The 23096-nt window shown below is 39.0% G+C and overlaps 1 protein-coding gene across 3 annotated transcripts in view; it reads left to right on the forward strand.

Annotated features, from left to right (window-relative positions):
• PHF2 (PHD finger protein 2) overlaps positions 1–23096 on the forward strand; it is a 223977-nt gene that overhangs the window by 56324 nt on the left and 144557 nt on the right. For all 3 annotated transcript variants that reach the window (XM_063426922.1, XM_063426921.1, XM_063426923.1), the window contains exon 2: positions 20594–20679. In XM_063426922.1, the coding sequence (XP_063282992.1) occupies positions 20594–20679 (86 nt within the window). The remainder of the gene's footprint in view (positions 1–20593; positions 20680–23096) is intronic.

A 23096-nucleotide genomic window follows, 5' to 3' on the forward strand; every position in this document is an offset into this window, starting at 1 on the left:
TTTGCTGTAATTTTTACTTAATCAAATCCATGACTCATGTTATTGAAGAGACCCATCAAATCTGTTTTAGTGTGGACCCTAAAAATCTAGAATTGCCCTTAAATCTGATTTAGGGTAGCTATGTCTTTGTACTCTCATATGAGAGATTTGTTGTCTGAAGCTTGTTGATTAAATTATTATATAAAAATAAAATAAAAAAAAAGCAATTCTGGTGCAAACGTGTAACAATAGGTGTATGTCATTGATTTTCAAGGTGATTGCTTCACATTTAGCTTGTTACTCTAGATTTCTTCACTAACTATAACTTTCTATTGCTATTTTGCAGCATTTAGGGGCAATTCTATAGATTCTACATAATTGTTGTCGCTCTATAAATGCAGCTAATAATGATGATATTATTGCAGTGTCAGTCAGATCAGTCATTCAATGTCAATGTGTTCTGTGTGAAGAAATTACCCTGTTTTGTTAGTTAACTTTGATTTTTCTCGTTCGGTAGATAAAACTACCGTACACCGACCACCCCCCTGGCTCATTAACTACAAAGAGAACTGCAAATTAAGTGCTCTCTCGTATGGCCAAACGCCATTTGCTGGAGAAAACGGCGGCCGTCTTGTCGCAAGAAAAGAGACAGCAGGACTTAATCGTTGAGTGTCTGGAACTAAAATCTAATACTCGACTTCCCGAATGCCGGTCAACTTCGCGAACGCCTGCTTCTTTTCACCGACCAGCCAGAAGAGAGCTATTCGGTAGGTTTGTTCCCATGAACTAGGGGAACAAACGCTACCCATGAGCCAGGGGAACAGTTTGTGGATTTGTTTGGTTTTAGAACTCCCCGAAATAGACCGACCGCTACCTCTGAAACTGTGGAACTGTTTTGGGCATAAGACTTTGTGTGCGGTCGGTCAAATTATGACTTCCATGGAAATCCCGAACCCCTGAACCGATCTGGGTGATTTTTGGATATGTTGGTACCTCAGATCTGGGCAATCAGGGATGTGACTTTTGTGGGGTTTCCATGTGTTTTGGGGGTATTTTCTGGGTGTGATTGATAATTGAGTTTAGTACAATTCCTGACTCAATTATCTCATAGGGGAGGGATTATCTTGTTTTATGTGGGAGTATCCTGGACTTGAGAGCCAATGTAATGACAGTGTGTACTTTACTATAGTCCCCTCTCAGGTCCAGTGGGGAATGCCCCTGGAATATGGCACGGTAAACCCCTTGCATGGGGACTTGCATATAAACCGGCCAGTTGGCCATCTAGTTTAGACTGATGTTTGGGTATGCGTCTGATTGATGGGAGAATTTACTTGGATACTGCATTTTCTTATGGAGAACGTTTGAATCAACACCCGAACTGCGAGCTATAATCAGTCAGCTTTTAGCAGTTCGGGAGGAACTGGAAGCGAACGGGTATCTGAAATACCAGCGTTCCCAACATTCTCTATTCTCCAGGCTTAAATTTATCATTGAGCTGAACAGGAACTCTGTTCTTTTATTAAAAAAACTAAATTCAACCAGTGTTGGTCGGTGATTTTGACTCACTGTAGTGTTCACAGTGTGTTAGCTATTCCAAAACATTTGTTATGCTTTAAATTTATGTGCCAGACCCAATAATATCTCTTTAATGAGACTCTGTGCCTTCAATAAATATGTGCTAATTTAACCTTCTTTAAAATACATTTAGTACTCGGAACCTGTTGTCAGTAATTGTTAATACTTTGCCTTTTCCTGGGTAGCTCAAACAATGATTACGTTTTAATGATTTGTCTGAACAAATGTTCAGCAAACATTTACTTCTGGCAAAAAAAAAAAAAAAAAGAATAATAAACAAATTGCTGTTTAATTTCAATAAATGAATTCCTTCCTAAAAATGTATACTCATTCTTACTGAGAGATAAACTTGCTTTCCATCAGTGGAAGATGCTGTGTTGGAAAATGCGAGTCAGTTTTTGGCCATGCAACCTGCGTGATTTGCAGTCACTGTCTAATATGTAGTTGTGTGATGACATTGGTGGAAACTAAAACACAATATACAGTCAATGGAAAAAGAAAGTACACCCTCTATGAATTATATGTTTTTACATATCAGGATTTAATATTAATCATCTGTTCCTTACCAGGTCTTAAAATTATGTAAATAAAACCTCAGATGAACAAAACATGATAGATATATTACACTGTGCAATGATTTATTTAACAAAAATAAAGCCAAAATGGAGACGCCATTTGTGAAAAACTAAGTACACATGATCCAGTAGCTTGTAGAACCACCTTCAGCAGCAATAACTTGAAGTAATCGTTTTCTGTATGACTTTATCAGTCTCTCACATCGTTGTGGGAGTATTTTGGCCCCCTCTTCTTTTACAACGTTGCTTTAGTTCATTGAGGTTTACTGACATTTGTTTATGTGCAGCTCTCTCAAGGTCCCACCACAGCTTTTCAATCGGGTTGAGATCTAGATTTTGACTTGGCCATGGCATCACCTTGATGCCATTCTGTTTTTCAGACATTCTGTTGTAGATTTGCTGGTGTGCTTCTAATCATTGCATGATCCAGTATAGGCCAAGCTGGAGCTGTCAGACAGATGGCTTCACATTTGACTCTAGAGTACTTTGGTATACAGAAAAGTTCATGTTTGACTCAATGACTGCAAAGTTCCCAGGTCATGTGGCTGCAAAAAAAAAAAAAGCCAAATCATGTGTTTACATTGCTGAAAAACAGAAAACAGGTAGCACTAAAAGTGGTAATTGAGACGAAAAATAGTCTTTTATACAACAAATTAATTAAATGGATAGTTATAATTATACATAACTTACAGTAATAAAAATAACAAGAGTTGATAGCAATAATATGTACCAGTGGTAACAAGTCCCAAGTATATATTCTTTCTTGGTGGGAGGATTCAGTAAATCTTCTTGCTTCAATTTGGAGCCGTATATGTGCGTAAAAGGAAACAAAGACACAGAAGGATCACAATAGTGTAGAATGCCAAATGAGATAAGGCACAAACAACACACAAATGATTGCCAATTCACATTTGTTAGAGCTAAGACCAACTCCAGTATGAACAGCATACAGTGTACCCCACCTGTAGGATATATGGATATCACACAGGTAACCATCAGCAGCTGGATATTGACCGTGTACAGAAACAGAAACAGAATAGTGCTCTCTGTAGGTAATTGTAAGGGTAGTATAAACTAGAGATAAGTAAAAGCACCTTTCCTACGTGATCGACACACAGCTGGGGACCCAAATAGTTAAACATTTTAATATCAGGAATACTTATTTGTATTCCTGAAACTATAGTGTTCCTTTAAAGCATCAGTGAAAATATTCCAGCAAGTAAAATGTGTCTTACTAATCAATATACACAGAAACCATGGGGCATCACAAGGAGATACAATAACGGTGCGCTAATTGAAACTATGATTTAGAGATTTATTGAAGCAGTGATTTATAGGTTTATTCAAAGTATTAAGCTTATGGTGGAGGGAGTTTCCACTCAATTTAAACCCACTTTGTAACTCTAAATAATGAGAATTTCTGTGCCCCCATATGAAATATTAATAGCATATTTTATGCATGAAAATGAATCAATGTGAATCAGAAATCAGAGCCACTTAGGGATTAAACGGCTCAGTCTGATTGTAAGTTTAATGATGTAAATTTTAACGACGGTTCATGTTTAATATCATATTTTAAACGACTACTGTGTAGTTGTAAATAGTGTGGAAGCCGTGACTTTGTTTTCTGTGTAATTTTAGAGAAAGTTTTTTTTTTTAGGGAAAATTGCTTTTACAGAGGAATATATTACTGCTGATGCACCTGACTCTGCAAGCAGTGATATTCTTCAAGTTATTCCTACTAGTGTCTGAAGTGACACGTTCACATTTTTTTTTCAATTTGACAATTTTTATTTCATTTTGCTTTGATGGGTAAGGGTACAGAAATGAAGAGGAGGGAAAAGGTTCAATACATAGAAACACAGTGCATTCACGTAACATTGCTTTTACAGTGCTTGAAGTGTTATGAGTACCATGCGTTTTCTGTTGGAGTGAGGTATCTTAGGTCACAATTCCCTAGCGGCTCCATGGTGGTATATTGTTCTGAAGCTGCTGTGAATCATCGTGTTTTTGTTTGACACGTTCACATTTTAATTAATTTGAGGAAACAATTTAAATGCATTGAATGCCTAAATTAAATGTAAAGTATTTTTATACATTAAAAATGTTTTTCTTAATTTTCGCAACCCATAGTTATTTTAAAAGTTATTATATAAACACATAATTATTAATGTATGTGTTTATATAATTAGCGTTAAAAGCACCGTAACAATTGCAGTTTAATATAGTGGTTATGGTGCAAGGAGTCTGGGTGTTGATCCTTGTTTTTTCCCCCTTTTTCAAACTGTTTACTTTGAAGCCTGACAAAAATTAGGGCTCTTTGTGCTCACACGGCAACAGTGACAGAATGTAAATTTTGCATTTTCATGTTAGAAGTTGAGGGGCCAGGCTTTGGTCATAGGAGAGACTCTTTAAAAAAACAAAAAACTTTTTTTATTAAATCACTCCTTTCATGTTTCCTGCACGCTTTTATATGGAGATCTGGGATTTACAATACTTAGGCCAATATAGCCTGAGTATGAAAAATATGTGCTTTTCCCCAACTATCCTACTTTGGCCAAATATTTGCAATTCTTTTGAAGGCTTCTCACTATTCACGGTTTAGTAAATAATCCTGATTTGTTTTGCTGCACAGTAGATTTTTACTGTGATGAATAATAGATGATCGGTCACCAACAAAAAGATGACCAGGTTTCATTAAACAACATGTTATACCTCTAGTTTTGTTTTCTGATTAATGGTGCAAAAGGGGAGGATGGTGGCTTTATTTCTATTAACTTCCGTGGCAATTGCCCCACTATAAGTACCCAGTACCGCAATGTTTTGATAAATCTCTCCGAGCGTGCTCTTTCACAGCACTGGGAATATATGAGAGGAAGGCTGAACTTGATGGACGCAAGTCTCTTTTCAGCTATGTAGCTATGTAACTATGGCGGTAAAAATATGGTGGTCTAAACAGCAGCCTTAGTTCATGGCACACTAGTACTTTTTTTGTCGATCTTATACTACACATTTTAGTTGCCAGGAGCCTTGGAAATATAGTGCCAATGGTTTCCATCAGCTCGAGGTGGCCAATTTGTACCATATTTATGTCCCTAAACTCTGTTATTGTACAAATAGGTATGTAAATCACTAACATTAAAATTGAGGGAATTCACACTTTTGGTTAAGCTTTTCAGATGATTTAATATTTTTGCCTCATTTTTAAAAATTATTTAATGTTTTCAAAATATTTTAGCATTTGGATATATTTTTATGTATGATATGTTTTTGATATTTTAATATTTAGAAAAAAATATTTGTAAAAGATTAGCAAATATATTAAATCATGTGAAAGTTTATCCAAAAATATTAAATCAGGGCCTACATATGCAGTTTAAAAAAATATCATGATCTGGTAGATGAAATGGATTTTAAAGAGGGTATTGATATCATCCAATTTGTGAATATGAAGCAGTAGGGTTTGTGAATGTCATCCGAAGATAAATGTTTCAAGCTGTTTAAACCGTACCATTGGCCTTTCTGCTTTTAGCTGATTTTCACAGAAACCCCCTGAGTGCTTTGTAAATGTTGATAGAGGGGAAATAGAGATAACTATAATCCCAAAAAGCAGCATCTCTCTGTTAAAGAAAAAAATCATTATTGTGTTCATTTAAATGATCATCACACTCCTGTCTAACACATTGACTTGGTCTGTTTAAAAGAAGAGGCTTTCATGGAATCTGTCCATTTCATCTTGTTTTTTGTTACTTGGGTCAATGTAGCTTAGATAATATAATATATTCACTGTTTGACCATTTCTATGGAGTAGTGACAATCATGTCTTCAAACATGAATAGGAATTTGAGTTTTCAGCTTATTTTGATACTAATGTATTTGTACCCAATTCAATAGTTCTCAAAACAACGTTTTTTGACCTTCCAAGATTTAGAAGGTTATTTAGTAAAGTAAGAATTGAAACTGAATGTCAAATTTAAAAGGACACTATATTCACCAGAACAACCACAGCTTATTGTATTTATTGTGGTGAGCAGAATCATTCCCTGCAGGCTTTTTGCAGTAAACACTGTCTTTTCAGAGAAAATGCAATGTGTATATTACAGGCTTGGGATACCTGCACTGGCCACTCCTCAGCTGGCTGCTAGAGGTGCTTCTTGGGGCAGTGTAACATTCAGTGTCTCCACCCTCTGCATGGAGACACTGAATTTTCCTCATAGAGATGCATTGATTCAATGTATCTCTACGAGTAGATGCTTTTTGGCCAGGGCTGTGTTTGGCTTGTGCTGGTTCTGCCCCTGATCTGCCTCCTTGACAAGCTCAGTCAAACCAATGCTTTCCTATGGAAAATAATTGGGATTAGCTAAGATCCCCACTTCTGATGATGTCAGCCAAGAAGGCAGATCAGGGGCAGAGGCAGCACCAGCAGACTGGAAAAAAGGTAACATTTTACTATATTTAAAGGGGCAGAGGGCTACATTGTGTTTTTAACACTATAGGGTCAGTAAAAGGTTTTTTGTTCCTGTCCCGATAGTGCTCCTTTAAAATCCAAATAGCCGGAACGGAAAAATTCTTTAGCTCTGCTTTTCTTCCAATTTAGTTACTTTGGCCTTATAGTGAATAATAAGTGAATAATCCTGTATTTATTTTGCACCAACAATGGTAATGCTTTGAGTCTCTGTCCATAGCATTTTTTTTAATCTATATGTATATATTTAAAGAAGATCCCTATAATACATACCAAATAAATGTGGTCCCAAGGTTGGAATGCCTTGCAAACCATTGCAAACAGAACAGTGCCCAAAAATATGTATGGGTAAATCAGATTGCTTATTATGATGTCAGAGGTTTTTAGGTTGCCAGGAACTCCCTCTCCCTCAAGAACTTGAAAATGGAACTGTATCTATAGCTTCATTGCACTATAACCAATACAATAAACCTTAGTGGTTATGGTGCGGTCTCCTTTCTACTAAGTGTCATCCTGGCAAATTAATGTTATTTCTGTAACATAACATTTGCATTGATCAGTGTTTACCAGTTTGTTTCCAGTTTGCTTCCTTGCAATCCCACTGTATACACCAAGGTCTGAACTGATTTAATCTGAATTGGTGTGGTATAAAAATAGATAAACAAGGGCTTGACAAATTATAGTGTTAAAACCACCATCTAGCCCCCCTGGGCCCCTCATGCCTACATAAATATAGCAAAATCTTACAGTATTCAAGCTTGAAGCTGTAGATCTGCATGCTGTTTCCCTCAGAAAAAAACAAAATCTGTATCATTGAACTCTCTGTTGTGTTCTTCTTTTAAAACAAAAGTTGTTAATTAGTTCGGACAACTGTACAAGTTGTTTTTTCTAAACTTAAACCTCAGTATTCAGGTTTAATTGCAGTGTTGGCACTTTGAGGAAAAAAAAGTTGGCATATATTGCGGTTTGGGCACTCGGGCTCAAAAAGGTTCACCATCACTGTTCTAGAGTGTGATTGCCTGGTTCACATGAAATAGGAGGTAAACACAGTGTTTTCCATTGACACATATGAATTAATATTCGTCCTATGTTTTTCTGATAAAAATAAAAGATAGTGTGTGTGTGTGTGTGTGTGTGAGAGAGAATAGTTAATACATTGCTAAACACATTGCTAAACCAGTCAAGCCATAAGACTTGCTTTTCCCACCGAAATCTCACTTTAACAGTGCTCTCTATTTTGGCATTATATATATATTAACAGCATTTGTAACTTTGCTACAAATTCTTCCTATACCTTTTAATATATGAGTATAGTCATCAGTTTAGGGCTCCATCTTCCAAAAAAGTATAACTAAATGATACTCTTCAGCTCAGAAATATGGGTTACCCTAAATACGTTGCCATTTAGGGTTCTTCATCAATTAAAATGAACACTCTAGGGTTTCCTATGAGAAAATAAAAGCAAATAATTAAATAAAACTTACTGTAATCCTGCATCTTTGGCAGAGAATATGGACAGGGTCAATGCACCAAAACCCATTCATTAAAGGACCACTAGTGGCTGTCTCATTGACGGCCGCTAGAGGCGCTTCTCACTGTGAAAATCACAGTGAGAAGACACCAGCGTCCATAGGAAAGCATTGAGATTGCTTTCCTATGGACTGACTGAATGTGCATGCGCATTCAGCTGATGATGTCCAAAGGAGGAGGAGAGTCCCCAGGGCCGAGGGAGCCCGGCGCTGGAGAAAGGTAAGGGTTTAACCCCTTCCTCCAACTTCAGCCCGGCGGGAGGGGGGCCATGAGGGTGGGGGCACCCTCAGGGCACTATAGCGCCGGGAAAATGAGTTTGTTTTCCTGGCACTATAGTGGTCCTTTAAGGCGAAGTGTTTTTGGTACTTAGTTACCCTTTAAATGTGCCACCATAACCACAAATAAATCCAGTACTAGTAACGTGGCCATCCTTCACAACAGTCATTATGCCTTAAGTCAGAGCTTGACAAATTCCAGGCACCAGGTCGTCATGGTGACCAGGAAATTTGTTGCACATTTGTCAAGCCCTGCCTCAGGTCATGTGCCTACTTAATAAAATATGGAAGAATCCCCTCTTGTATTATAGATATATATTTTTATTATATATATATATTTTTTTTTAGTTACCAAGTTCTGTGTAGTCGTAGATGCACTTTTATCCTTTTTTTCCTGGCCGCGAAAGTAGGCATCCATGCAAATGAAGCAAAATAAAAGCCATTAAGCCTTTGAAAAACAGTATTTGCACTTCATTGCTTTCAGATTTGAAATAAAAATGCAATCCAGTTACATGCTATTTATAAAATTTAGAGACAATGTAAAAGAAATGAGCTCCTCAAATTTCCTGACTTTAAATGCATATTTAAAATAAGAGGCAGCACAGGGAGGTATCTCCCATGAGTTGAGATCTGAGTAGGAGAATTTGTTTCCCTTCCTTCACGAAAGCATTTTGTTTGTGTTTATATGAATATGATGGTTTTACAACCATACATAATGAATGCCATTTTGCAGGTGCACGCATGTTTCCTGTGAACACCACTCTCCTCTCTCCACTCCAGTGTGCAGCCCAGCAGGTGTTTAAACACAACATGTTTAGTGATGGTTTGTTTTTTTCTGGGTTATTCTCAGAAAATCTGTTTCCAACTGTCTTTTTTACTGCTGTATTATTTGATCCTTTTTTATTATTTGTTTAATTTTTTATTTTTTTTTGCGTTTTAAATCTTCAGAAGACGAACAGACATTATTTATGGCTTAAAAATCACTGACAGCACACAGTGTGGGTAAACATCCAAGGAACAAGCAATATTTAGACGTGTGTCTGTATCCTGAATAAATTGCTGTATATTTTTTTCTGCAGTAGAAATTTTTTTTAGACTGTAAAGGCATTTTCTGGATCATTGTAATGATGTAAAAAACGATCATCTGGACATTATTATTGGTAATTGTAAGAACACTGTGTATATAAATAGAAAATTAGTCAGCACATTGATTCTGTGCAACTATAAATAGGGAATGCCAAAACACAAGACTGATTTTTACTAGTTCATATGTATGTATATATTTTTTGTGTATACGTATACATGCATGCTCATGTTTTTGTACGGGGAGATTTTAACCCCTGAAAGTTGTTGTCTCTTTTGAGATGTACAATGTGCTTGTGACTAAGGTCCATTTTTTGTTTTTAAGTACTTTATGTTTAGGTGGACCCATATACATTATATATTTTTATAATACATCTTATATGTATTTTTTTTCTTTATTTTGATATGGCAGACATTTTATATCAGGCAACATGTGATATGCAAGAGCACATTACAAGTAAGTTGTGCATTTTCAAACATCAGTAGCATTTAAGATATTTGTGTAGAAGAAGGTAAATTGGTTCAAAAGTTACCATTACATTACTTGTCTCCATTCTGCGTCTCCAGGGCAGACTGTCACATATTTTAGAAATGAATTAGAAACGAAAAAACATAACCAGAAAAGTAAAGAGTGAACAACCATTGTGGTTTCGGGCAGCTGGTGTGTCTCTTGAATGTTGCTGACAATATACCCATTTTGGTGAGCAGGATCTTAGAAAGAGAGAAAAAAAATCATCCAGATTGTATATATTTGTTTTAAAGGATGAATAGGGCTGTCTTTTGATACCCTCTTTGAATACAAAACAATATTAAATACCAATGGAATATTAAAAAAGTTTTAAAAATTAAATGTGTACATTTAATCATTTCTACACAGGTCCAACGAAAGAAATCTAACTCAAAGTAGATTCACTAATTAATCCCAAAGGTTAAAATGCCCAATATGTCTAGGTGGATTTCCATTCATTTTTAAAAGTTCTAAAACAAATATTGCAACGAGTGAATGAGAGTTTTAAAGCTAAGCCTTTGCAAAATTTGGCATTCTGACATTACAATATTTATAGTATTCACAGAATTCGAAACTGCTACTCAAAAGTATATATTTGTAGAAATTGCATCCTCTAGGCTATTTAACTAGAATCATTTTGCCACATTTCTTTTAACCATTTTATTACAAATCTTGGAGAAAATAATTTTTTGGTGGGTTTAAGACATGTAAACTCCCCATATTTGTATTCTGCTACTGTCCTGAAGTACACTGATAACCCGCATGTACACCTTCGAACCCTAATCCTACCACTAAACTTGCCCCCAGTCCTACCCATAATCCAATTCCCTATTCTACCCATAAAAGTACAACCCCTTACCATGCCCAAATCCAGCTTCAAATTCAAACACTAATCCTACCCATAATCCAGCCCCTAATCCCTCCTCAGAGAGATTACCTCTGTTGACAACAGTTCTGACATCAGTAGATAGATTTCACAGCTTGCACAGTATGCTCTGAGCACTCTGTACTGTGTAATTGCAACATGAGGGGGCGATCTTCTTCTCATGATGCCGCACATGATGCCGCACATGATGACAGGTATGGAAAGATACCTCAGGCCGCAGTATATAAATGGATTTAAAGGACAATATGCAGCACACACTTTGAGCGCTGCACATAGCTCATCTGTCCTTCTTGGCCATTAACTGGGGCCAGCTGATGGAGGGGACCCTCAGGTATCAAAAGGGGGTTTCTTTTACGAAGCAGGGATTTAACCTTGCTCGTACATTAAGTCCATGATGGTGTATGCCATGAAGCAGTAAAGCCCTGGGTTAAACATTTAGGAAACTGAACATTTAACCCAAACTTTCAGATACTAAATGCATTTTATTCGCTAAATGGTTAAATGGTTAAGTGATGTGTTAACATCTGGCTTGCTATGCTATGCACCATAACCACTACAGCTCATTGTAGCACTTATGGAACTGTAATAGAGTTGTGCACTCCCCTCATCACTGCCATTCAAGCAATGTATGGAATTCAACTGGCTTATCTTTTCAGCCACCATATTTTAGATTACATATTGAAATTTGTTTAACAGCTCAACATACGGTGTGGAATAAATCAACAAAATATATGACTTGATTTTTGCCAATTAGGAAGCAATATCTATTGACACCTGATAAAATTATTATATCCGTTAAAGTCAATAAAGTCAATAAAGCGAATACGTGGGGAAAATGCTCTTACTCTTACATTTCATAGAAAACAGATTAACAGAAAAATATGTTAGAGCAGAAGGTAGAGATATTACAAAAGTTATGGGTGTGTTTGTTAATCTCCTGAAGAAATCCTATTTTCCCTGACAATCTGAACATTTTAGAGACATATTTGAAGACGATAACTGGCAATCAAAACAATGTTTTCATGAACATCAATGATCTAATAATTTAACCAAACAGCGCGTATAATAAAGGAAACACTTGCACAATAATAACTAGGAAAACGGTATTTTGATTGTGTAACGACCGTTTTGCTCACCAGAGGTTAAAAACTGTTTAGGCGATAATCCCCTTCCAGATAGACAAACAGCTACTGTAAGCACCAATCTCCCGAAATGAAAACACATGAACCCTGGAAATATCTGAACAGGAAAACCATGCAAAAGGGTTACACTCCTGGCAGTCAGCATACAATCCAATCCCCCAATAATGAGATGACACTTCGTTTTGAGGGTTAAGCAGAATCTCCAGATTTATTCACACAACCTCCTTTTAAGACATTCTCCCATGCAAGGGAGGGATCCACAACAATTAGTAACACAGTCAATAATGTACCAGTTACCTCCCACCCATCTCCTCCCACTAACTTATGTGTTAACTTAATTAAGCTGTCCACAATTTCCCCCACGTTTTAGATGTACCCCAATTATGGTAGGTACACCTTTAACCCCTTAAGGACACAACTTCTTGAATAAAGAGAATCATGACCCTGATCTGGGTGAGCAACATACTCAAAAATCACCCAGATCAGACCAGGGGTTCGGGAGTTATGGCTGTTTAAAGTTTTGACCGACCGCACAGGCAAAGTATCCGAAAATAGTTCCATATACTTTGGCCCTGCGGTCGGTCACAGAAAAGTGAATGAAAACATACGAATTGCCTGTGTTATAGAGCCTGGGGAGGATTTGAATGAATCCCCTTGTTCGTGGGGATCTTTCTACCGAACGGCGGGCCATTCGGTATTTTCTACACGAATTCATGGAAGTCTGGAGGTCTCAGCGGTGTTTGCCCAGTCGAGTGTCCGATTTTAGTTCCAGACACTCGACGGCAAAACACCGCTGTGCGGGATTTTAAGATGGCCGCCGCCACGTGTTCGTTTCCCGAATGGCGGCCACCCAGAGGACAAAACCACACATTACACACATAATATTAAAGACAGCCTGAATGCAATCTGCTACACAGTCTTAAAGGGGCATTGTTCCTAAAAGTCATAATATGTCCACAGATGGCCCTTAACCCCTTAAGGACCAAACTTCTGGAATAAAAGGGAATCATGACATGTCACACATGTCATGTGTCCTTAAGGGGTTAAAGGGCCAGTAGCAGCAATATAAAATACCACATGCCCGAATATTGCATTCAAAGGTACAAATTTACCAGGGGCCATAGTCAGCAGGTAGGAGGCGGGCAACCAGGCTTCTCCAGTTCACATTGACGAGGTTGGTTCTGCCACAGATTGACTTCCTGGCTTTCAGCCATTGAGAATATTATGTCTTGTAAACTCACACAGGGTTGTTTGCTAAAGTGAGAATTCAAAGGGAATTTCAAATTTAACACAATGGTAACAGAACTGAAAGCATAACTGACTTAGAGATTTGTTTTTTCCCAGTTCGGCAATATTGACCTTAAAGGGATTCTCCAGTGCCAGGAAAACATATTCGTTGTGCCTGGAGTGTCGCTTTAAATGTGAAATTTACTTTGAAATCTCACTTTAGTGCATAATCCCGACAGACAGTCTATGCTGACAGCTATATGTTGATGTACAAATCCTAACTTCCTGAAGTAATAAAGAGAAAAAGAGAAGTTCCCTAGCTAAGAAAGCGAGAAACTGTCATATATAAGTGGAGGGCTAAACTAAATGTTAGCCGAGTTGCAATTGTATTGTATGTTCCCTCAAGTTGTTGTAGGATTTGTCTAAAATTGCTGCTACCAAAGGCACAGCAAGTCATTTTATGCACATTTTGTAATGACCTGTAAATCTGAATGTAAGTTTCCAATATGACAATATGACAGTTTCTTCTACTTGATTTGTGCAATATTCGGCAGCAGTATGCGTTTATCCACCTCTACACATTTCAACCCATTAAATAATGCAATTTTATTGCATTGGAGATTAGAGATATAACTGTCACCAACAAAAACTTCACGGATTCCTACAATACAGTATGTACATCAAACAAACAAAAAAAATCCAAAATGCTACATTTGAACTGTTTGAAGAATGCAATATTAGCTATGTTCTAATTTGTGGTGACCGAAATAAACCATATTAAACTCAGTCACTTTGTTTTGGATATCCATTGTACAGCGCTACGGAATCTGATGGCGCTATATAAATAATAAAATAATAAAAATACTTCAAATGGGCCTGTACATGTGCTTCCTTGAGCAGGGGTACCTTGAGGGCGCTGCAGGATGTCAGTCCTTCATGGCGTAGTGTGTTACCAATTGTTCTCTTGGTGACTATGATCCCAGCTGCCTTGAGATCATTAACAATATCCTACCCTGTAGTTCTGGGTTGATACCTCACCATTCTCAGGATCATTGAAACTCCACGAGGTGAGATCTTGCATGGAGCACCAGACCGAGGGAGACTGACAGTTATTTTGTCTTTCTTTCATTTGTGTATAATCGCACCAACTGTTGTCACCTTCTCACCAAGCTGCTTGGCGATGGTCTTGTAGCCCATTCCAGCCTTGTGTAGGTCTACAAACTTATCCCTGACATCCTTGGACAGCTCTTTGGTCTTGACCATGGTGGAGAGTTTGGAATCTGATTAATTGATTGCTTCTGTGGACAAATACAGGCTTCTGTCTTTTATACAGGTAACGAGCTGAGATTAGGAGCACTCCCTTTAAGAGAGTGCTCCTAATCTCAGCTCGTTACCTGTATAAAAGACACCAGGGAGCCAGAAATCTTACTGATTGATCAAATACTTATTTCGCTCATTTACATGGAAATCAATTTATAACTTTTTGACGTGCGTTTTTCTAGATTTTCTTTTTTGTTATTCTGTCTCTCACTGTTAAAATACACATACCATTAAAATTATAGACCGATCATTTCTTTGTCAGTGTGCAAACATTAAAAATCAGCAGGGGATCAAATACTTTTTTTCCCTCACTGTATGTATATTTCTTTGGTTAGCTCAAATGGGGCTGTATATTAAATGTGAGCAACTCAACCTGCATTCAAGGTGTAAGGTAAGCATCAGGGCCGGTGCAAGGATTTTTGGGTACATAGGCGAAGATGTATTTTTCCGCCCCCCCCCCCCCCCCATTCAAAAATAACATCTTCACCTATGTGCCTCTTAACCAGCCCCTCTCCCCGTCCATTATTGGTCCCCTCCCTTCCCTGTCCCTTAGTGTTCTTCTGACAGTCACACACACTCAATGACAAACACAGAGACTCACTGATCTGACACACACACACTGATTGACACTCATTGACAGTCACACTGATAGTCACACAGACTCAATGACAAAGATACTCTCACTGATTTGACAGACACTCACAAACACACACTGACAGACACACACATACACTGACACACTCACATGCAACACTCATACAATCACTCACAGACACACATACACTCACTCACAGACACATACACTCACTCACGCACACACTCACAGACACACATACACTCACTCATGCACACACTCACAGTCACTCACAGACACACATACACTCACGCACACACTCACAGACACACATACACTCACTCACGCACACACTCACGCACACACTCACAGACACACATACACTCACACACAGTCACTCACAGTAACACATACACTCACTCACGCACACACACACACAGAGACACATACTCACAGACACTCACTCACACACAGACACTCACACAGACACTCACACACAGACACTCACTCACACAGACACATACACACTCAGACACACAGACACTCACTCACACACTCACTCACACAGAAACACATACACACTCACAGACACACAGACACTCACTCACACACACAGTCACTCACAGACACACAGTCACTCACAGTAACACATACACTCACGCACACACACACACACATACTCACATACACTCACGCACACACACACACACATACTCACAGACACTCACTCACACACTCACACACACACAGACACTCACACACAGACACACACTCACAGACACACACTTACCGACACTCACTCACACAGAGACACATACACACTCAGACACACAGACACTCACTCACACACTCACTCACACAGAGACACACACACTCACAGACACACACTCACACACACTCACACACACAGACACACACACTCACTCACTCACAGACACACACTCACAGACACACAGACACTCACTCACACACACTCACACACACACAGAGACACATACTCACTCACAGACACATACACACAGACACTCACTCACACACACACTCACACAGACACTTACACACACAGACACTCTCACACACAGACACTCTCACACACAGACACATCACATACATTCACAAATTATTTTAATACATAACTAATATCCACCCAGCCTCCCTACCTGGAGAGCTGGTGTGGATCATTCCCTGGGGTCCAGTGGGGCTGCAGGGCGGCGTGCGGCAGGGCTGCGATCAGACGCTGCGAGGGAGCTCTAACCTCTCTGCTCTGCTCCCTCGCGGGCTGTCTGCTGATGCCGCGGGAGCCGGAATATGACATCATATTCCGGCTCCCGCGGCATCACTAGACAGCGCGCGAGGGAGCAGAGCAGAGAGGTTAGAGCTCCCTCGCAGCGCCTGATCGCAGCCCTGCCGCACTGGGGGCGGAGATGGTGGCCGGCAGGAGGGAGAGCTTCCCTCCTGCCGGTCACTGAAATCTTGCGCCCCCGGAGCCGGTGCGCCCTAAGGCGGCCGCCTGTGCCGCCTTATGGACGCGCCGGCCCTGGTAAGCATACAGAATTTTCCTATTTGAGAGACTGAATCATGATTCTTTGTGGATTCCTCCTTATTCGGTGATATTGCCAGAAGTTCAGGACGCCTGTCAGTCACAATGTCTGTTAACATTGAAAATCCCACAGTTAATTCCCTGCAGCTCAATGTCTCATACACTCAGGTGTAAACATATTATTAATAGTTTAGGTTCCAGTAGCAGACATTTGGAAGAATATTTTACTTTGTCCTGAACTAAATTATATGTTATATGTTGGGCAGTTTTCCAAAACCATAATTTTCTTTTTTTAATATGAAATCCACTGTAAAGGGCCAAAGTCACATAACTGGAGCCCTTGAAGAGATGCAGAAAAGCCATGGAATAATCTTAGTAATATAGGATGTTTGGGTTCACTAAAGTGGAGAAGGTTGTAGAAATAATTATCTGCCAGTAATAAGGATAAACCCGGGGTGTCATAATACTTTCCTGAAATATGGCCAACATGAATATTACTTAGCAGCAGTGGGTAAGATGATTTAAAGGGAGTCGTTAACATAAATATAAAGATCTAACTCTTTTGATCTAAATAATCCAAACGTTACTTGAACAATAATAGAATACATAAGTTGTGTCTAACACGTGGAAGCACATTTGTGGCAATCTGCACTTTTCTTTGTGTACATAACAAGACAATTATAATGGGGATTATTTATTAAACAACAAAAAATTAGCGAATTGAAAGCAGAATTGCAAAAATATGCAAGCTTTCACACAATCTTGGAAATGTGTTCAGGGGAAGTATTTTATCCTAAATGTTCCATTACGCTTTAAAATCACATTTGCCACATTTTGACCAAATTAAATTAAATTGGGAATCTTTCCAAGTAGCAACGTATTCTTAGATAAGCAAAGGAGATGGCTTTTTTTCCCCTCTTGTGTCCTCCCCTCCCCACCCCCCCTCCCTCACCCTACCAATTTCTTCTTTACCCTTTGATTATTTAATGTTGTTATATATGTGTGTGTTTATGTGTAGAAAACCGACTGATGTCGACACATTTCTCAACATATTTGTGATAAGCTGTGAAAATCACTTGAGTTAGCTTGCAGAGGATGCTTGCACAGCATGGTGACAGAGGCAATTTCCTAGAGCTGGCTGAAGATGAACAATTGGGATCTGTGGAAACATAAAGACACCTTGACCCTTTAGCTCTCCTACAGACAGGTGGCAGATATGCCTACTTCCTTCATCCTGGTGATCATTGAGACCATATGTCATGCATTGTTTTATCAAGAATTACTAGGAGATAAAAATAGATAACACATGCAATAACTCTCCCAAGCAGCACTTAAAGTGTTAACATCTTGCCACCAGCATACTTGGGCCTTCATCCACTTCCTCAACAACTCGGTATTGTTAATTAGAATGCTAGCTCACTTGGGAACAGAATTCCTTATTTCCTTTAATATTTGCAGTGTGGTAAATTATTAAAAATGTTCTCTTTTCTACTTTGCACAATAAAAAAATCCTATAACCATACCTAATGATAAACTCACACCATGTTATACTGTATTGTGCTTCCAATAACAGTAAGAAGCCTCAGTTGTTCCTAGCTATTTGTCCATTAAAAGCCTTCAAACCGAGCTTCCGTAATTTAATATAGACAGCATTGATGCTGAAGGTCTGTGGATTTGTGGGTTTTTAAAAAGCTCATAATGCTGTGTACCTAATTTACATATATTGAATCTTGTTAAAATGCAAATCTTTTATATAAGATAATGTTGAAGTTGTTGCAGGCCCCCAAGGCTTGCAGTTATTGTGAATTAAAACTTCATTGTGCACCAAATTATCTAGAGTGTGTGTAGCATACACACTGATGCTTTCTGTTACTTAAATTGGATTACTGATAATGTAAAATACTGTGGGGGACTGGTAATGGGAGATTCATGGATTTAACGGACACATAAGTTAGGGGGCACAGTTAGATAAGTATATATAGTTATATTGTTACATAGCTGAAAAGAGACTTGCGTCCATCAAGTTCAGCATTCCTCACATTTGTTTTTGCTGTTGATCCAAAAGAAGGCAAAAAAACCTAGTTTGAAGAAATTACAATTTTGCAACAAACTAGAAATTCCTTCTTGACCCCAGAATGGCAGTCAGATTTATCCTTTGATCAAGCAGCTATTACCCTACATTCAAAAATTATATTCTTGAATATTCTGTTTTTGAAAGTATGCATCTAGTTGCTGTTTGAACATCTGTATGGACTCTGATGAAACCACTTCTTCAGGCAGAGAATTCCACGTCCTGATTGTTCTTACAGTAAAAAAAACTTTCCTTTGACTTAGACGAAATCTTCTTTCTTCCAGTCTAAACGCATGGCCTCTTGTCCTATGTAAAGTCCGGTTTGTGAATAGCTTTCCACACAATGGTTTGTATTGGCCCCGAATATATTTTGTATAATGTTATCGATCCCCTCTCAGGCGACGTTTTTCTAAACTAAATAGGTTTAAATTTGTTAAGCTTTCTTCATAGCTGATATGTTCCATTCCTTTTATTAATTTTGTAGCCCACCTCTGCACTTTTTCTAGTGCCATAATATCCTTCTTTAGAACAGGTGCCCAAAATTGCACAGCATATTCAATATGTGATTTTACCAGTGATTTATAAAGAGGCAAAATGATATTCTCATCCCGAGAATGAATGCCCTTTTTTCATGCATGACAATACCTTACTGGCCTTGGCCACTGCTGATTGACATTGCATATTGTTGCATAGTTTGTTGTCTATAACAATTCCCAAGTCCTTTTTGTGTGTTGTTATCCCTAATTCGCTGCCATTAAGGGTATACCTTGCTTCCACTTAGAACTAATTCCCAAACAGCATTTTACAAATGTGTCAGTGGATTATTTGTTACAGAAATAGGGGCTTAATGTGTACTGTTGTAACTGTGCAGGTGTTACCTGGCTTTCTGGGGGAACGTGGTGGTGCGATTTGCATAGTAACTTGCAGGCAGGCTAAGGATTTAAACTTTTCCAAAATATCACTTTGGCCCGTAATTGTGTTTATTCTGTTTACTGAAACAGATGAAGTACTGCTGTTTATTAAAAATTACAGAGGGAAGAGATTATTAAAGGATATATATATAGACCCCTAGTCACCTAAACTGAATGAAATGAAATCTTTGCCTAAATGTGTATAGAAACATGAAGATATATACATGCAAATACGTGTATGTGTGTGTATATATGTGCTCGAGTTTGTAAAAAAGTATGTATCCTCTAGACCAGTGGTTACCAACCCAGTCCTTAAGTACACCCTAACAGTCCAGGATTTAGGGATTACCCAATTTTTGTGTTAGGTGTTTTTAGAAGAAGAAAAAACAAACAAACAACACTTTAGATCCTAAATCCTGGACTGTGTGTGTGAATCCGTGTAGTCAGATGTATGACAGTGGCTGATGCGGTATGGTTCTAGACGTGGTTAATTGCGTGCAAGTTAGAGAGTGGATTAAGATGTCCGTAACAATATGTTAACTGTATGAGTTACTAATGAAAATGTTCCATGGCTCCTAACATTTAGCTCTGGGAAATGAGTCAAGCCCTTCACTGCATACCTTGCAGAGGGTGTTTTATTTTCTGCCCCTAGCATCCACTTGCCAGTCATTATTTCTGTGCCAGACACATAGTCTTTATATACTTTCCACTGGCAGCAATTTATAGTGCCCAGCCTTTCCATACTGACTGACGTGTAATGATAGTACTGCATGGTTACTTTTCTGAAACATGTAAATGTAAATAATTAATACTAAGTGTGGAGGTCTTGGCATGAATCCACAGTTAGCACATAATGTTAGATAAAAATAGTTAAGAGACAAAGAAAATCATTGAATATGTTCCAGCCTAACACTTTATTTTATACTTTGCAGCTGTGTTGGCGTAGATGAAGATGAGGCCCCTGACATTGATATTTATCACTGTCCGAACTGTGAAAAGACCCACGGAAAGTCCACTTGTGAGTACACGTCTTCATATTACCTTTTGTATTTTTGAGACACAGAAGTGCCGGGCTACTTTTTCATCCTTTGAACATAGATTCTGTATGCCAAGATCTAATGAGTCACATTTTAAGCAATGCATATTTATAGTTATTATAGTCATTATTTTTTATAAAGCTAGCATTTTGTACAGCACCGTATATATTATTTTGGATTTTGTCTAAAGCAAGCATGTCAAACTTGCGGCCCACAGTGGATATATTTACAGCCCACCTGCGCTGGGGCCACTTTGTGTTGTGGCTTTCGACCAGCCGCAAGACAGGAAAGTTATTTCCTGTCTGATTCTTGTCTTTCCTACCACGGCCGATCGAGTGCTTTCGCAGGCCAGCCACTGCCCCTTCCCTCCTGCTCGCAGGGGGAGTGGCTGGCCTGAAGAGCAGGGCTGGAACTGGAGTACGGGCGGCTCATCTTAAGGTAATGGAAGAGGGGCTTGGGGGACCTTCCTGTGTAGTATGCTAAATTGGGGAAGGGTGACAGTTAATAATTTGGGGGAGGGAGTGGGCAGTGTATTCATTTTAGAAAGGGGGCACTGTATTAATTTGGGGGACGGAAGGGGCCAGTGTATTAAATTGGGGAGGGGAGGCGGTGTATTAATTTGTGGTAGGGGGCAGTGTATTAATTTGGGCGAGGTAGGGGGCAGTGTATTAGAGTGATGGGAGAGGGAGGCAGTGTATTAGTGTGGCGGGAGGGGGGGCAGTGTGTTAATTTGGGGAGGAAGGGGGCAGTGTATTAGAGTGATGGGAGAGGGAGGCAGTGTATTAGAGTGGCGGGAGGGGGGGCAGTGTGTTAATTTGGGGAAGGTAGGGGGCAGTGTATTAGAGTGGTGGGAGAGGGAGGCAGTGTATTAGAGCGGCGGGAGGGGGGCACTGTATTTGGGGGAGGGAATGAGACAGTGTATTAGGGTGGAGGGAGGGGGGCAGTGTGTAAATTGGGGGAAGGACGGTGTATTAAATTGGGTAATGGAGGGGGGCAGTGTATTACATTGGGGGAGGGCACTGTATTAAATTAGAGTGCTGGGAGGAGGGCATGTAAACTTTTGACCAGGGCCATTTGAGTGATTGCTGTTATCATTATGATTTAAAAAGGAGCCAAACAACTATGTGACAATAAATGGCTTCATGTGATCACTATCCTTCTATAAAAGCCATTTTTTTTGCATGATCAGTCATAAAATCAATGCCAAAATTTCAGAAATTTCTGCCATAATATGCAAACATTTGAGCGCAACTGAAGGTTGATGAAGACCCTGCTTAAAGAGCTTCTTGAAATATAGGTCACAAAACAAGACTAAATTCCATCAGGCATCCATTTATTATTATTATTATTATTATTATTGCCATTTATATAGCGCCAACAGATTCTGTAGCGCTTTACAATATTTTGAGAGGGGGGATGTAACAATAAATAAGACAACTACAAGAAAACTTACAGGAACAATAGGTTGAAGAGGACCCTGCTCAAATGAGCTTACAGTCTATAGGAGGTGGGGTATTAGAAACATTAGGATAGGAAATATCAAGTAGGAGTGAAGCAGAGCTGGAGGAGAGAGCAAAGCACTATCCCGTAGGAGAGAGCAAGAGACAGGTATGTAAGGGAGAGATTACTCTGGGAGGCCATACGCTTTCCTGAAGAGATGGGTTTTAAGGCCCTTCTTAAATGATTGAAGACTAGGGGAGAGTCTGATGGCAGTAGGCAAGTTATTCCATAGGAGAGGAGCCGCCCGTGAGAGGTCCTGCAAGCGCGAGTTGGCCGTACGGGTGCGAGCAGCGGTCAGGAGGTGGTCGCGGGCAGAGCGGAGGGTACGAGGAGGGGCATACCTCTGGATCAGTGAAGAGATATAAGAGGGGCTGGAATTGTTCAGTGCTTTAAATGTATGGGTTAGCACTTTGAATTGACTCCTATAGGATACAGGGAGCCAATGTAAGGACTGGCAGAGGGGCGAGGTGTGAGAGGACCGACTGGATAGGAAAATCAGTCTAGCTGCAGCTTTCCCAATTCTGTAGTTTGCAGCCTCACAAAGCTTTTTACACCATATTCCGTGATCCATTATGTTTGTTTCATGGTAGGTCCCATTTCTTGTAGTCCTAGAAAAAGCAAAAAGAGCAGATCTCTGAACCCTGGATGTTAAATGTTCCCAAGTATGCAAAAACAACAAACAAATAAAACTGCTTAAAATCCTAAAAACACATCTGCACATAGCTATGATACAAGAGAAAAAAAAATAATTTTTTTTTTTCCTCCTGTATGGTTTTGTCCTGTGCAATCTTGTTCTTTATACATTTCTGTTACACAATATTACATTAATAATGTAACTCATTCAGATATCTTGACAATCCCGTGTGAAGTTTTATTGAAACAGATGTTAAGCACCAGA

Source organism: Pelobates fuscus, chromosome 7 (genome assembly GCF_036172605.1).
Source record: "Pelobates fuscus isolate aPelFus1 chromosome 7, aPelFus1.pri, whole genome shotgun sequence".
Taxonomy (NCBI): Eukaryota; Metazoa; Chordata; class Amphibia; order Anura; family Pelobatidae; genus Pelobates; species Pelobates fuscus.